The 16,133-nt window shown below is 36.3% G+C and overlaps 1 protein-coding gene across 3 annotated transcripts in view; it reads left to right on the plus strand.

Annotated features, from left to right (window-relative positions):
* The window catches only part of thsd7ab (thrombospondin, type I, domain containing 7Ab), a 203,216-nt gene that overhangs the window by 65,481 nt on the left and 121,602 nt on the right, over window positions 1-16,133 (plus strand). For all 3 annotated transcript variants that reach the window (XM_028011976.1, XM_028011963.1, XM_028011971.1), the window contains exon 2: window positions 13,573-14,407. In XM_028011976.1, the coding sequence (XP_027867777.1) occupies window positions 13,573-14,407 (835 nt within the window). The remainder of the gene's footprint in view (window positions 1-13,572; window positions 14,408-16,133) is intronic.

A 16,133-nucleotide genomic window follows, 5' to 3' on the forward strand; every position in this document is an offset into this window, starting at 1 on the left:
ATAGAGAGCTGGGCTTATTCAACCATCAACTTTTAGAGCAAAGTGTTATTTATGCAGAGCAGAGTAGCCAGACGGTATATAACAATGACATTAATAAACAATATTTTACCTTCAAACGTAATCAAAGATACGTCACCGTTGAGCAACGTGCCCTAAGCACCGGGCGGGGCTCTACCTCGGTTTAGAGGATTATTTAAATGTTGAATTCTGCAGCAGATTATTCCCAAACTGCCGTCACAGTGAGCAACTCGAAAGATTATGACTAAATGTTTGTGTGTGGAACTGATGTAGCAAAATGTCATTTTATTGAGGATTTGCATGTGATACTATCAGCCCCCATGCAGCTGCTTATGTGAGGTTAAGGAACGCTGTGCCAAGAGAAACACTCAGCATGATACTGAAAAATCAGGTTTAGATCAAGGCCTTGTTACACAGTTTTAGATAAACGGGAACATTTACGTTTCATTGTTGCCGAAGACAGTGAATAGCTACAGATTTATTTGTTTGGGGGTTTCTTTTTGATTAATTGCTGATAGAAGTAGTCACAAAATGTGTAAATCTCACATAAAGTTTAATTTAAATGCATAATATTGTCTCATATTTAACATTATATTCTTTTGTTGTTCTGTTCCATGTTGTCACCAGTCAACCCTTGGTAAATAAGAGAGATTATGACCTCTAAAAACCAAAATAACTAAAGCATCATAATATACTACAACTATGAACTAATACATGTTTGTTACATTTTGTCCTTTAAAAAGTTTTCTTGTGCAAACAAACCAAATCTCCATGGAGTGATGAAATTTTACCAAAACGCTATTTAAGAATACGCTATTTTACTTTATTTATTTACGCTAAAGAATTTATGCAAAATTTCCCCTTTTTCGTACTTTTTTTACAATGAAGTATTAGGGCCATACTAGGAAAAAATAACTAAATAGTCAGATAGTCCAATAGTCAATATAATATTATATTAAAGTTGTAATTATATCAGAATAAAGTCTTAATATTATGAAAATAAAGTGGTGATATTGTGACTTTATAATATTACAACTTTATTCTTGTACTAATTTTCATATTACTTTATTCTTATAGTTTTATTATTTTTATTTTCTTAGCGTGACCTTAATATTCTAGTTTTTCAAATATTCGAAAAGGATTTAAATTCCTAACTTGATTTTTTATTATGTTGGCAAAATTATTCTAAATGTTATGTAATACTTTTAAAACGTCATTAACTTGACTTTGATGCAGATTCTGTTGAAAAGTCAAGATTTCTTTTAACTTTTCATCCAAAATAGAGTTTGGTATTTCTCTCTTTTTTTACATAAATGTGTGGAAATTTGAAGTGGAAGATAAATTAAACCAAATAATGTAGAAGAATATACAGATTTTTGCAGTTTGGTCTTTCAATCTCCTTTAAAATTCAGTCCTGTAATAAAAAAAACAAACTGAAATGTTGTTCATCGGTTCCAGGAATATCGAACCGATGCTGTAAGACTGAGACCCGGAGTCAGAGGGAGAAGTGATGAAAAGATTGTGAGAGTGAAATGTAATCACTGAAAGAGCCACAGAGCTGTAAACGTGAAAATCAATTAGAGAGAGGAACTCTGTGAAATGTATGAAATGATCTTTGGTTCTCTGTTAACGTTAAGTCCCGGCTTCATTTTGGAGAGTTTTATAATCCATTAATGGATTTCTGGTTTGTGAATTTGAAGTCAGTGAAGCAGTGAGAAGGAAATGGAGCAAAGACAGAAATCCTGGTGTTCCCACTAATACGGACGTCAAAGACATGGTGGAAACATTACGCAGAGGGTAAATTTCACACCAGAGGAGGAATTCATAGTTTGTATTTCTCGCTCTTGAACTTCTGCTGGAGGAAATTTGCATTCAGTTCTCCTTCTCTGTCACTAAACCTCTAAAGGTGGAGAAACTAACGGATGCGTCGAGTTCTGTTTGTTCTCTGCATAAAGTGAAAGGTGGTGCTATTTCTGCTGGATGTGTTGCATTTTAATGCCTTGTTTTGTTTCTCCTGTATCCGAACCCCCAACAGTTTTCATTATTCAATAAAATGGAATAAAAAAGATGAAAACATTCGCTTTTGAAACACAGACAGAACGCCTTATCAATAAGAGTGATTGGAAATATGCAGCAGATGCTTATTGGTCACTGTTTCGTAAAGGACAATTTGTGGGACTATAAATTATCCCGGTAATTGCTGCGAAAAACAATCATTTTGTTGTTTCTAAAGCATTTTTTAAAATTCATTTACAGATTTATTTATAGATTGATGTATTTCCATGTGCATTCTTATTATTTTATTATTATTTTTCTATTTAGTCATATTTAAATGAATTACAATATTACACTCATTTATATATATATTTTAAATAAATGTTATATTGCTTATGGTTATATTTGTATTTACAAATATTTAACACTTTAGATGGACTAGCTGTCAGCTGGGTTATTATAAGCCTGGCGGGCCACCAGGCTTTACTTGTGCCCCCACCAGGCTGAGCATTGTTTATCTTAGCTTTCTTGTGTTTTTAAAGACTTTTTAAAAAGATTTTTATTGTCATAAAATTTCACAATTGGTTGCTAGTTGGTGTTGAGGTATTGTCTTCCAATCTTCCAATAACACATAATCATCAAGTGATATTTTTAAATTTCCTGTCAACTTTATAAAAACGTTCAACTCAAAATCACGGCGAACCACTGGATGGATTACTGCCCTCGCTTATCGGCCACCGGGCTTAGCAAGTTTTCTGGGGGAAACTTTGTGCATACAAGCAGTTTCCCTTGGAGAAGTAAATATGTTGATGATAATGAAAGTTTGCCCTGTCGTTCATCGATCTACTTTGATTTTTGTAAAGAACTTTTAAGACTGGAACTGGAGCATATTTTAAATAAACGAGATAAAACACAAAAACAATAAATAAAGCTGAAATAAAAAACACACACAACACATAAATAAAATGGATTATTATGTGTCCATAAACAAAATTGCCTTTCATTATTGAGCTCATTTTATTTTGTCATTCAATTAACTGATTAATTGATTATTGTGACAGGCTTAATCAGAATCTACTGTGATTACCTCCACAACCAGAAAGCTGGGATGTGCCCTGTTTTTACAGACAAACAAAATTCTTATGGCCTCTGATGGTTATTGAGATAATTATCCAATAACTGAGCAGGAACAACACAAGATGCATGAGGATAAAGCTACATTTAAATCTGACTATTTGCCTGAAGTTGACAGACAGCTGTTTTTACTCATGTTTGATGCTGCAGAACTATAATTACCGTTCTGTCTCAACACATCAACTCACCGCTTTGTTTGGTGACGTCAAACTCCACTCAGTCGCCTCACTTTGAGACTTTGGATGGAGTTTAATAGACGTTGTTACGGGGTTTAGATGACGGTAGGTGATTGTACCAGTGGTCAAATCACAAACGTTTTGTGGTTTAACAACTGGTTCCAGCACCAAACCACTGGGAGGTTAATACACCCACATGATGATCAGTTTTAGGTTTGCCAGATCTGACTGACAATTTTTGGTCGTACTTTATAATATTCTGACCCGTACCAGATCTTATTTGACTCTTTGAACTCAATGAAACTTGAGTTTTTTCCTTTTAAATCATGCAGTTGCCCTTGGATTTATGTTTTCCACTACTACTGCATTGTAAATGTACTTGATTAACCAATGACTAATCGTTGATTGTGACATTACTTAGATTCTAGAAATCTGAAAATAAATTAACAAATCAAATAAGAGCAATAACGTGGCACTTAATTAAAAGTCTGATGCTTTTCTGCCACACAATGACAGCTATTTTGATAGAATTTCCCTCTGAATATTTTCTAAAAATGTTGCGTAAAGCAGCCCAAATTTTAACAACCCGCCCAAAACTGGGTTTTTTTCCAGACAAACTTTTTCAAAAGAAGCTCAGAGTTGCTAATATGAGTGAAAAGAGAAGCGAGGAGAATCAGACTTTATTGCTCAACGGCAAATTTCACTTTAAAAAACACCAGGATGGACTTTGGATAAAACCAAGGAAGTTTGTAGCGATGATGAATTATCCTTCCATGGAAACACCAGCAGTTAGCATTTCTAAATTACGTTAAAAATGAAATAACTTCTTTTAAATCTCCTGAATATGAAAACCTGGAAGACTGAGATGTTTGGTTTGAGACAATAAAATGTTTTCCTAAAGATTTTTTGAAAAACATCGATTTAAACATTTCACACTTACAAAGTTAAACATAGTGATTATTCGTGAGGAACACCATTAGCTTCCATCGCAGATCTGTGAAAAACTTTGTCAATAGTATGCTAACGTAAAAAAAAAAAAAAATGTTGCAATTGAATAAGAAACGTAATTAAAATCACACGTGATAAGTCATTAAAAAACATGCTGCGCCATCGTCCTCAAACTACTTCCTGTCGTCTTTTTCTTTGTCGTTTCCACCAGTAGTAACATCCGGTTTTTCCTCATGTGACTCGTGTGATGTGAAAAAAATAGTTTGTGTTGAAGTTTTGAAAAATAAACCAACCACCTCATTCTAAACTAGTTTTTTTTAGAAATTGTCGTGTTTCCATTGAGCAAATTTGTTTTCGAAATGTGAAATTATGTTTTATGAGCAAAAGGAGAGAAGTGGAAGAGCACAGGAAACAATGAAGTTTGTTCAGACATAAACATAACGAATGATGTGAGTAGCGAGATGCATCACTGTGTTCATTTTCAACCTGCAATTTATAAAGTCTAGAAATATTTGTTTATTCTTTGTGTATGCTTGTGATGGCAGTGTTTGAAACCGTCCCTGTGGAACAAACCATTTCCCTCCCAGCGGCTGAATCATTGTGTTTACATGTAGGAAAACTGATGCTTCCTCCCTCTGAGATAATTTAGAGCATGTCAAGGGTTTGTTGGTTGTTTGATCTTTGATGTCTTTTCACATTTCCGCTCAGCACCTGAGCACCAGACATCTTTATCACTCCTGTGTTTGTCATCCGCCGAGCCCACGAGGAATCGACAGTGTTTTGTGGGAAAATTATGGAGTTTATTTTACTGACAGCCCTGACATTTTTCCTGACAGTCTGTTACTTCAGAGCAGCTTGAATCTGTTCGCGTTGCAAACTGACAGCTAAAACCGAGCGGCGATAGACGCTCATTTAAATCGGAGACATTTTGAGAATAGAGCTACCGGCTGCAGGTGCGTCGCTCCGGATCGGCGCTTCGTCGTCGTCGTCTCTGACCCTTCGGCTCGAGGAATTTAGAAAAGTTCTTTGATGTTGCCAGCAGCCATTATTGTCACCACCGGAGCATGTGGGTGTTATTAGGAGTAGAACATGTTTCCCCTCATTTATCTTGTCACTCATCCATCCTCTGGGGCTGTTTATGAGCTCACAAACAAACACAACTTATCTGTAAACCGCAGAAAACAATCCTGTCTTCCCCCCCTTTCTGGCTCGCAGTCACAAAACAAAATAATTCAACTTAACCTCATGAGAATTTAAATTTTACCCAGAAAAGGACTCCAGCTTGATGTGAAACCTCATTATACGAGGTTGGTTAAACCAGGTAATAACACATCAGCACTGTGAACTTTGTCCTCCTTCCTTCGCTGAAAGGATTTTAATTAATCAGGAAAATAAATGTTATCTCTTATTTCTCTAATTTTGCTTCCAAGCAACCAGACTTTCTTGAATCATAACAGATTTAAAAGTTTTTTGGGCTCTTATGCAAAAAATCTGGAAAAATTTGGATTATTCTGCATGTTTGGATGAGTATGAAAAAGAAAACTGAGTGGGAATAAAAAGTTTATCCAACTCAAAGGTTTGTCGGGCAAAAATCGAATGATACTGCTGTTAATTTTACATTGATTTGTGTTGAAATTACATTATTTATCTTTGATTTTACACATTACACCTGGATTTTAACAGTTTACAAAGAAAAATGTTAGTTTTTGAGTAACTGTGTTAACTTACTAAACTGTTACTTTACTTTCATCACTATGTTGTTTAAGTAATTTCTCCTACATTTTAGTAAAACTACTAATAAAGCATTTCAAAGTGATGTTTAGCTCTCTCAAAGTTTCTCCTTCCTTGTTTTTTCACCTATTTTGAATCCAGTACCTGGATTGTCTTATATGAATGCTTATATTTTTATTTTACATTTTTACCTTTGGCACATGAATAATTGACCAAAGGATGAAGCGGTTTGGTCGACAACAACAGAACCAGTTTTAAATTGGATCTTAAGGCTGTTTACTTACAGGCTGCCGGTTATCTCACGGCTTGCTCTAATTTATTTAGTAAAATCTCTGGAAAATACATGAAAAAATAATATTCTATCATTGGGTTGATTCCCAAAAACCTGTTGGCTAAAACTCAAATATACAGGATAATGAAAACCACAAAATCTTACCAAATATTTTTGTTTTTGTCTTGTTTCTGGGTCAAGTAAATTAACGCATCAAATAAGACAAAACCAACTTACAAGAAACTTTTCAGCAAGCTTATTTTTTTATGAATAATTCATTAATATTGATTAAATAGTACTTCTTCAACTAGCAGATTATTCCACTTATGACGAGACATTTTTCCTTTCTGTAAATGAAATAATCTGCCAGTTGAACTAATATTTTTTGTCAATATTAAGGAGTTATTTATTAAACAAGCTCCTATTTCTTGGAGAAAAGTTACTTCTAAGTTAGTTTTGTCTTATTTAAAGTGGATTAAGATATTTGCACTTGAAAGTAGACCAAAAATACTGGGTAAGATATTGTTGTTTTTTTCTTTTTTGTCGTGTTGAGTTTTGAAGGATTTTTACACTTTTCTATTTTCTCTTCAGATTGTTAGTTTTTTTTAAGCTCATAAAGATTTGCTTGAATAAAATAAGTTTTTTTTCCTTTTGACCTTTAAAAACCCGTAGAAACCCGCAGAGTATTACCAATCAAGAACACTTTAACATATTTCAAAAAGTCTGAGGGAGCTGATCATTTTAATTTTTATTTAATGTTATTTGTATATTTATTTATGTATTTATGGGCACTTTTGTGATTTTTCTGGGTTTCCTCTGTGTGTTCTTGTGGCAAAGTGGCAACATTTTATTGCCAATATTGCTGGCAGAGTGCACAAAAAATAAAAACTGCAGGTGTGTGTCTGCGTCTGGTGAATTTTTGGTTAAAACATGTTTGTTTTTCTTTCAGTGCAGAAAATCCAGAAAGTTTACTCAAGTAAGAGTAGAAATACTTCACAATAAAATTACTCAAGTAAAAGTAAAACGTACCGAGCAGTAAAAAAAAATTTTTTTCCAAAAAGTAAATGTAATTGAGTAAATGTAACTAGTTACTTCCCAACTCTGTCTTTGTGCCAGACAATAAAATAAGTCTAAACTCATGTGAAGATAAACTCATAGTTGACTGATATGAATTCACCAAGGGAACAAACCTGTTCTCCATATTTTGCATTTAACTCAGGAAGTCAATTTAAGGTAATGAGCCCATTAAATGGGACCCACTTGTTGTCATTAAGCTGTAATCCCGGTTCTGTATGCAGAGAGCGGCGCAGATAAAAACGAAGGAGACTTGTTTAACAATGGGTTAAAATGTCTGTTTTGCAGCTGCTGCATAGACGCGAATAGTTCGTCATCAAAGCATTTCCTTCAAGCCATGCTCACATAATCGCAGTATTACAGTTAATGAAATTTACACCCAGTTTGAGTCAGTGTGGCTCGGCCGCCCAGGGCCTCCTTCACACTGAAAGCAGGTCGGGGTTAACCGTCTTTCATGAATGCTAAGCTGCTGAAAATATTCCTTCAGATGTAAAGTGTTAGCCGCTGGTCATTTTCTTTTTCTCCCTCATATTCAGCTTTTTTTTCCTGCCACATTAACGTCTTGTGCTTTGATGTCGGCCATTAACACAGAAAAGGTCTCGATGAGGAACCAAACAACAGGGAGCACAATGATGTAACACCAAGTGTTTTCCTGTCTGTCTGTCTGTTGACTTACTTTGTAGCTCTTGGCAAGTGAATTTACTGCTGAGCTTAATGTGGCTCAAGGCAGAAAGTTCAATATGGTAACACTTTGTCCTCCCAGCGGCTACAGAAACATGCAATTACTGATTTACAGGGTTACTTCCCTCTACAAGGACGCCTCGTCGAGAGTTGATCAGAAAGTATTCGCTGTCAAAGCAATCGCTGGATTTAATCCAAAGAAACATTTATTAAAGTTAAAACTCACCCCAGAATTTACAATCTGCTCAAAATGTTTGCATAAGTTGTGCAAAATTACGATAAATAAAGCTATCTAAATTACGTTAGTTTTTACTTTTTAATTTTTACGATTTGCACCCATCATCAGTTAAAGTATGATCATATTACAAGATGAGGGCATTTTTGTACAAAATTGTTCATTTTTAAAACAGACAAATGGTTGAGTAAGTGACTAAATTTACTTTTATAGACCTGAATATTTAATTAGAAACAAGAAAATACATGTTTCTATAAAAAATAAAATAAAAACAATCTTTATCAACTCAACATAAATAGTAGGTGGTTATGCACTAACGTGTGGCCTTAAAGTTGTTTTTTTACATGTTTGACCAAACTTGTGAAGCTATATTTAAATGTGCTGTGCTGGTGCAGATTTATCAAATAAATATGCAATTTATTACGTTAATGTCTGTGTTAAAAAAAAAAAAAAAGAAAACATTTCAAGTGAATCCAGCTCTAATTTTCTATATCGGTATTGGTCCATACTAAACCTCAGATATTGGTATTATCAGTGACAAAAATGGACAAGTTAGAGAACATGTTACCAGCATCAGTGTTTCAGAAGAGTATAAAAACTAACTCTAACTAGTTTGAAACAATCTTAAAAAATGTTTTTTCTTTTATTAAATCTGGCTTGTTACCTGGATTCACTTCTCAGTTTTACCCTCTTCATTTCACCCTTCAGTGTATTTATATATAATATTATTCTACTGCAGATTTTGACCCACTCTGACAAAACATGGAGGAGTTTTGAGACCAGCTGAAAATATTTTATCTAGAGTAAAATATTTGTAGGTTTTCTTAAAACCTTGTGATTGCTGCTCATTTTTTATTCGGCGCTTTGTGTTTTCGTCCACATTGTTTTAAACGTAGTGAAGTTGGATCACGTCTGCAGACTCCAACACTGAACACTGAGAAATGAACCTCAGGTGAACTCTGACCCTGCAGAGCCGGCGAGAGATATCCTGTTTTGGAGAGCAAAAAAATAAAAAAATAAACAGACAGGAGCAGAGAGAGGGAAACACAGTGACCCATTCATTAGTGAGGCTGACCCTGCAGGGACAAAGACGGCGTTCATTAAATGGACACTTGAGGCCCAGTCAGAGATCAGACTGGTTCTGACAGTGAAGATATTACGACCCAAACACGGCAAAGATGGAGGGAGATGATGTCAGGGGAGATCTTGGCCCAACTTATTACTTCATCATGACATTTTTTAGATTTTTTTTACCTTTTACTTGGCTTCACAACACACTGCTATAAGATTATTTTTTAATAAATTATAATCAGCCTTTGTAACACTGAATCTCTAGATTTCCAATAACTATGTTTAAAATTAAACATATTTACTGGATGTTCATTAAGCTTAAAGAAACTTACAAAAATGTAAAAGTCAAACCTCTATTGCCCTGATTCTCCTTTATATTTTTGTTTGCAGTACAATTGAAGTTACAATAGAATACTGTCCAAATTTCACCACCAGCCACTTCTTTTTAAATCTAAAAGATTTTGAAACTGTCTTTCAGGATGGTCTGAGTCAATATTCTGTCTGAAGTTTCTTCCAAAGCCTTTTCCTGCCGTTTTCCTTTGATTTTTAATCCTGTAGTTGTACTTTGACCTTCAAAAAGACTGAAGAAGTGTGGGATTATCTGATTACAAGAACATCTAAGGATGGGAGGAGATTTAAACTCCCGTAAGGGAATAAAATTTGCAAACCCCTTTTGTGCAATAGTAGAAATAAAAACGTTAACTCAACAGCCAATGTTAGTTTATGACACGCAGAGTTATTCATTTATAAAATTACTTTAACTTTATTAGATTAGCAGTAATTTATCATCCTGATTGCAGCCTGAAAAACTTAACACATTGATGTGAAACCGTTTTTCACAGATTCAAATGATGCTTCATACAATATTAAAAAGTTACTTGTATGCTAATGAAACTTTACATTAATATTTGGAGGTAAAACTTTGGTTCTCTGTCTGTTTTCACAATGTGAGGCAGAACATTCAGAGGTGTGTTGCAGTTTTGCAGCGAACCTCTGACCTGGAGACGGATTCTGTCTCACACTGATTAGATTTGAGTTTTATGTGTAGGCCTGTCACAATAAAAAAATTTGCTGGATGATAAATTATCTCAGAAGTTATTGTAATAATCGATAATATTGTTGTTTTCAGACCCTTTTCAACATATATAATGGTAATAATGGCATAATACTGTGATCACATTCTCATAGATCAATAAACTTTAAATTCTGATTACCATTTAAAACTGGAGCTGGAAGACATCTTAAATATCCAAAATAAATATGTCATGAAAGTGGTGTGGATGGTGGTGAGGCAGACGCTGTAGACCCAGGTATGATGAATAAGGAATTTAATAAGGCAACACACAGTCCAAAAACAGTCCCAAAGCCGGGCAGCACGGCCGAGCTAAAGCCAGGGCTCGACGCCGGTAGCAACCGGTTAACGAGGGACGAAAGGTAGACAGGGCACACAGGAACGGCACGACAAACGCCAAGGGCGGCAAGTAACGACAAGGACCCGACAAAGAACAGACACACAGGTGACACTAAATACACTGGGGGTAATCATAGAAACGAGACACACCTGGGAACAATCAAGGGGAGGACAGGACAACGAAGAGACTTAAGGGGACAGAAAACTCTAAATAAACACAGAAAGACACAGATCATGACAAAATATTAACAAATAATAAACAAAACAACAGATAAGATGAATTATGAAGTCTCTGGAAACAAAATTGTCCTTCAAAAAAAGGGCTACTTGAAACCAAAACACCAGACAGAAAACTTTTCAATCTAGTTTATCTGTATAGCACATTTCAGCAGCAAGGTGCAAAAACACAACATTACAAAGTTTTAAAGAAAACACCATACAGTCAACAACTGAACAAACACTACATTTTGATGACTCCCATCACCAAATTCATACAAATCAAATTTGTTGGTCAATGTTTTTCATCCACCAGCGAAAAACGATAAATCATTCATTTGTTTTAATTTACCATGTTTTTAATTGATTTATTGCTTATTGCGACTGGCCTAGTTATGTGTTTTGTTTTGAAAATTTAACAGAATTTACCATATTTTAATCTGCATATTAGTCTTATTATGTTTTGAACTAGTAATTGCATTTTTTAAACCTTGCATTTGTAAACCTTCTTTGTTTGACTTCACAACAGACACACTCAGGTTCACTGTATTTATTCTAACGAGAGAAAATCAAGTTGGCGGTTAACCTCAGCCTCAAATATACAGACAGCAACAGAAAACGGGGCGCTGCCTGTGACCGTTTAGTATTTAACATAAATTTACACCATTAACCCACATAACTACTCTAATTTTTAATATATATATAAATATATATTAAAAATTAGAGTAGTACACTACTAGAGAAGTGTGGTCGGCTGATCACCAAGAGGGGGAAGATCATCCGCACAGAAGGGGTCTCACTCCCAGAAGGAACAATAGCAGACATAGAGGACAGTTACAAGTACCTAGGTATACCACAAGACCTCGATGAGGTCACAAGGAAAGGAGCCACAGCTAAATACCTCCAACGAATAAGGCAAGTCCTGAGAAGCCAGCTCAATGGCAAGAACAAAATCCGTGCGATAAACAGCTATGCCCTGCCAGTAATCAGATACCCTGCTGGAATAATTAGCTGGCCAAAGGAGGAGATAAAAGCCACGGATATTAAGACTAGAAAAATACTAACAATGCATGGAGGATTCCATCCCAAATCCAGCACCCTGAGACTGTACACGAGCCGCAAGGAAGGAGGCAGAGGACTAGTGAGTGTGAGAACCACAGTCCAGCATTCAGCTTCTTTGCACCATAAATCTGGAACAAACCTCCAGAAAACTGCAAACCTGCCAAAACACAGAGTTCTACACAAAAACCCCAAAACCTGCTTTTGATTCACAATACCTGGAACATTGGTCAATATATTAGATGTAAATTTATTTAAAGGGGCAGTATCATGTAAACTCTTTTGAGCTTTACAACATGTTATGATGTTATTCCCTCATCTAAAACAGACCTGAAGTGTTGCTTTGATTCTTTCTTGCATGTTTGAGAAATCCTTTAATCTCCATGGCAACTACTCAGCTGTGCAAAGTGAAACTGAAACCCTCGCAACACTTTTCAGGTTTATATTTGCAAAAATTAAAGGAATTTATGGTTTTCGTTTAACTTGATTTATTTAAGCTGGTCTTCTGCATCAAAACCAAAAAGATATTTCGAGGTTTGTGGTTGAAAATCTGAGAAAATTCAATGGGTATCCAAGTTTATGTCCAGCTTGTTAATTTATCTCTCATTTTTCTTTAAATTACAACAATATAAGATTTATGGTTGCTATTCTAACTGCTCTTAAATTTGCTCACACTCACCAGAATCTGAAAAATAATTGTTTCTCAAATTCATAGCCAATAAAAAAAATGGCTACGAATCACACGAGTGTCTTTTGGACGTTTTTATTTTCTTCCTCCTCACTCTCTCTTCATCTACAAAACTATAAAATACAGGACGAAAAAATCTGCTAATTCAACCGGCAGATTGTTTCACTTATAATAATGTATTTTCCCCAAGTGAAATAATTGGAACTGGAAAATTTTTTAATCAATATTAAACAGTTGTTGACTTAAAACTGAAGAAAAAAGGCTGTATCTTGTTGAAAAGTTACTTGTAAAAAGATATTTTTATAGACTAAAAATACTTGCTAAGATTTTGTTTTTGCAGTGTTAGGTTACACATCTGAGTGTAACCTAAGACCACACGTAACACATAACACATCTAGACTGTGCACTGGAAAAAAATACTTCTACCAAGTCTAGTTTGTCTAGTTTTAGTGCAAATATTTTAGTACACTTAAAATAAGACCAAATTGACTTACAAGTAACTTTTCAGCAACATATAGGAGCTTGTTTAGAGTAAATAATTCCTTGATATTAAGGCCAAAGTTCAACTGTCAGATTATTTCACTTATAACAAGACATTTTTCCATTTTATAACTTGAGACTTTTTCATCAACATTATTAAGAATTTAATGTCTTAAAAACGATCTTAGTTCTTGCTGAAAAGTTGCCTGTAAACTGGTTTTGCCTTCTCTTAATTGTACTAACATATTTGCACTAGAAACTAGTCAAAAATACTTGGTAAAATGTTATGTTTTTGCAGTGAATACGGTATAGAAATCTATCTTTATTTTTCTAACGTTGCTCCTTCCTCCTCGACATGTCTGATCCTGTCCGTTCGCTCCCCAGGTCCGTGGGGGCGATGCATGGGCAGCGACTGCGGCCCGGGCGGCAGCCAAAGCCGGGCGGTCTGGTGCGCCCACGTGGACGGCTGGACGACCCTCCACACCAACTGTCACCAGGCTCAGCGGCCCTCCAACCAGAGGAACTGCTTCCGCGTGTGCGACTGGCACAAGGATCTGTACGACTGGCAGCTGGGAGCCTGGAACGAATGCGTGCCGGTGTCGGCCAGAACCTTCGGCGCCGCTCGGCAGTTCATGTGCAGCGGCGGCGAGGAGGGCATTCAGATCCGGGAGGTGGGCTGCACGCTCAAGGCGGATGGGTCTCCAGCAGAGGACGCCATCTGTGAGTACTTTGAGCCCAAGCCGCGCCTGGAGCAGGCGTGTTTGATCCCTTGCCCTCAGGACTGCGTTGTCACCGAGTATTCGCCATGGACCTCCTGCTCCAAAACGTGCGGGACGGGCCTCAGGAACAGAGTCCGCAGCGTTCTGGTTCCCCCGCTTTTTGGAGGAGCCGGTTGCCCGAACCTCACCGAGTTCCAGTCATGTAAGCTGGGAGCTTGTGTGGGTCCGGAAGGCCTGTACAGCCTTAGGGTCGGACCGTGGACCCCCTGCGTCCTGCCCCAGACCCGGACCGCACGGCAGGCAAAACGGCGGAAAGGCAAAGGTCAGGGGCTCAGGGAGCGAGGAGGGGTGAAGGATCCTGAAACCAGGGAGCTGATTCAAAAGAAACGGTCCAGGAACCGGCTGAACCGGCAAGAGAGTCCGTTCTGGGACATCCAGGTGGGATACCAGACCCGGGAAGTGGCCTGCATCCACCGGAACGGCAGCAGAGTGGGGCGCAAGTAAGAACCTCACTTTGGATTATTATTACTCTGTGTGGCTGTAAACGTTTGTACAGGATTAGGCCAACTAAAAAAAAAAATTTAATCAAACTGAAAATTAAATATTAAAGCTTCAGTACTTAATCCTTTTAAAAATATAAATACTTTTTTTTACTTATTTGTGAAACCGTCACCATGTCATGGTAGTAAAGTATGAGACAAATAATCTGTAAATAAAAATCAAACTCATCTGCCTTCTCACAGTGCTAATTGGAAACAACTAATCAGAACCTGGAGGCGGGGCTTAGCGCTGTAAATTATGCCTATTTGCTAACTTGCATGCTAGTTAGCAAGGCTACCAACAACAGCGATAAACTGTTTTTCTGTAACAGTAAGTTGTATTTACAGTCAAGTTTCTTACTTTTTTCATCCTTTTCTGTATGTTTTGTTTTTCTGCACTTTCATACACTATGTTAAACAAAGATCAAGGATGACTTTAATTTTAGTATTTGTATATCTTCCCTTCATTTTAATCTAATTTCCTGCCTCTATGATCCGTCTGCTGCTCATGACAGTGAAACATGTCAGATTTGTCCTGCTGAATTTCGCTCCTCCCTGTCAGGAGGCAACACACTGAGGAAGACGATTGTCGGCTGGGTCTTTTTTAGCGCCACAGTGTCAAAGCTAAGAGGAACAACTACCATTAAAGTGAATTTGATGTCGAGTTCTGTGGAAAGAAGTGACAAAAAATGTCTCTCTGTGACATGAGATCAATCTAAGCCGTGACTTTGATGCTTTTCACACACACAAAAACGTATTGGGTGTTTTTTTTGTTTTTTTTGAAAATTTCGTTAGGAAATTGAGCATTACTCAGAATGACAGAGAACTTATTGCTAGGTCATAAAAGTTTAAAATGCAATTATGAATCTAAAATAAAACGCAAAGCTTTTTATATTTATAGGGTCATTTTTAAATGTCTCCTGTTTGGCCTTACTTGTGTTAATTTTCATGTCCATATTTGAGAAATAGATACAAAATGAGAAAGAGAAATGTAGCAGGGGATGCTACGTGATGTTTTTACTTTAATGCTCTGAGTAATCTCTAAAATGTTTGGGGAAATACTTTGATGATACAGTCACTCCACTCTGCCTACAGCTATATCTGTCCATTAAATAAGAAGAAGTTAAAATAAGAAAATATACATACAAATATACAATATATATTCAGCTGTTTCCTTTTATGCGACTCAGACGCTGTAGGTGAAAAACAGGATTTCACTGCCACAGTTCATTTCCAGGGATAAAAACATGGATTTGTTTTATGTGGCAGACATCAGCAGATGATGTTTGATTGACAGAAGAAGCAAAAAGAAAAGCAGTTTGAAAAAAACATTTTCTTACCTGAGAAACGTTAGTATCTCCAATATTACCTATGGTCTTGTCAATCGTCTGACTGGTGACTTGCTGCTAAAACACATTTTTGTGTGAACCACATTTTGTACTCATGCCTCTTCTGAAGCCAAATTTTCAATTCTTTCTAATTCTGAAAGAAACTATGTTTTGAATTGAGAGATTTTGTTTTTCTGACCTTATTAGTTTCACAAACCTTTCCTATACATCAAGAAAGTCCAAGGAGAAGAAGAGGTCTCACTGCATCTTTTTTCTTGTGTTGTGAATACTTAGCTAGATGTCTGTTTTAAGAAGATGCATCTCCAAAGTGTTTTTTAGTATCTAAAAAATGCTAACTG

This window comes from Xiphophorus couchianus, chromosome 3 (assembly GCF_001444195.1).
Source record: "Xiphophorus couchianus chromosome 3, X_couchianus-1.0, whole genome shotgun sequence".
Classification (NCBI taxonomy): domain Eukaryota; kingdom Metazoa; phylum Chordata; class Actinopteri; order Cyprinodontiformes; family Poeciliidae; genus Xiphophorus; species Xiphophorus couchianus.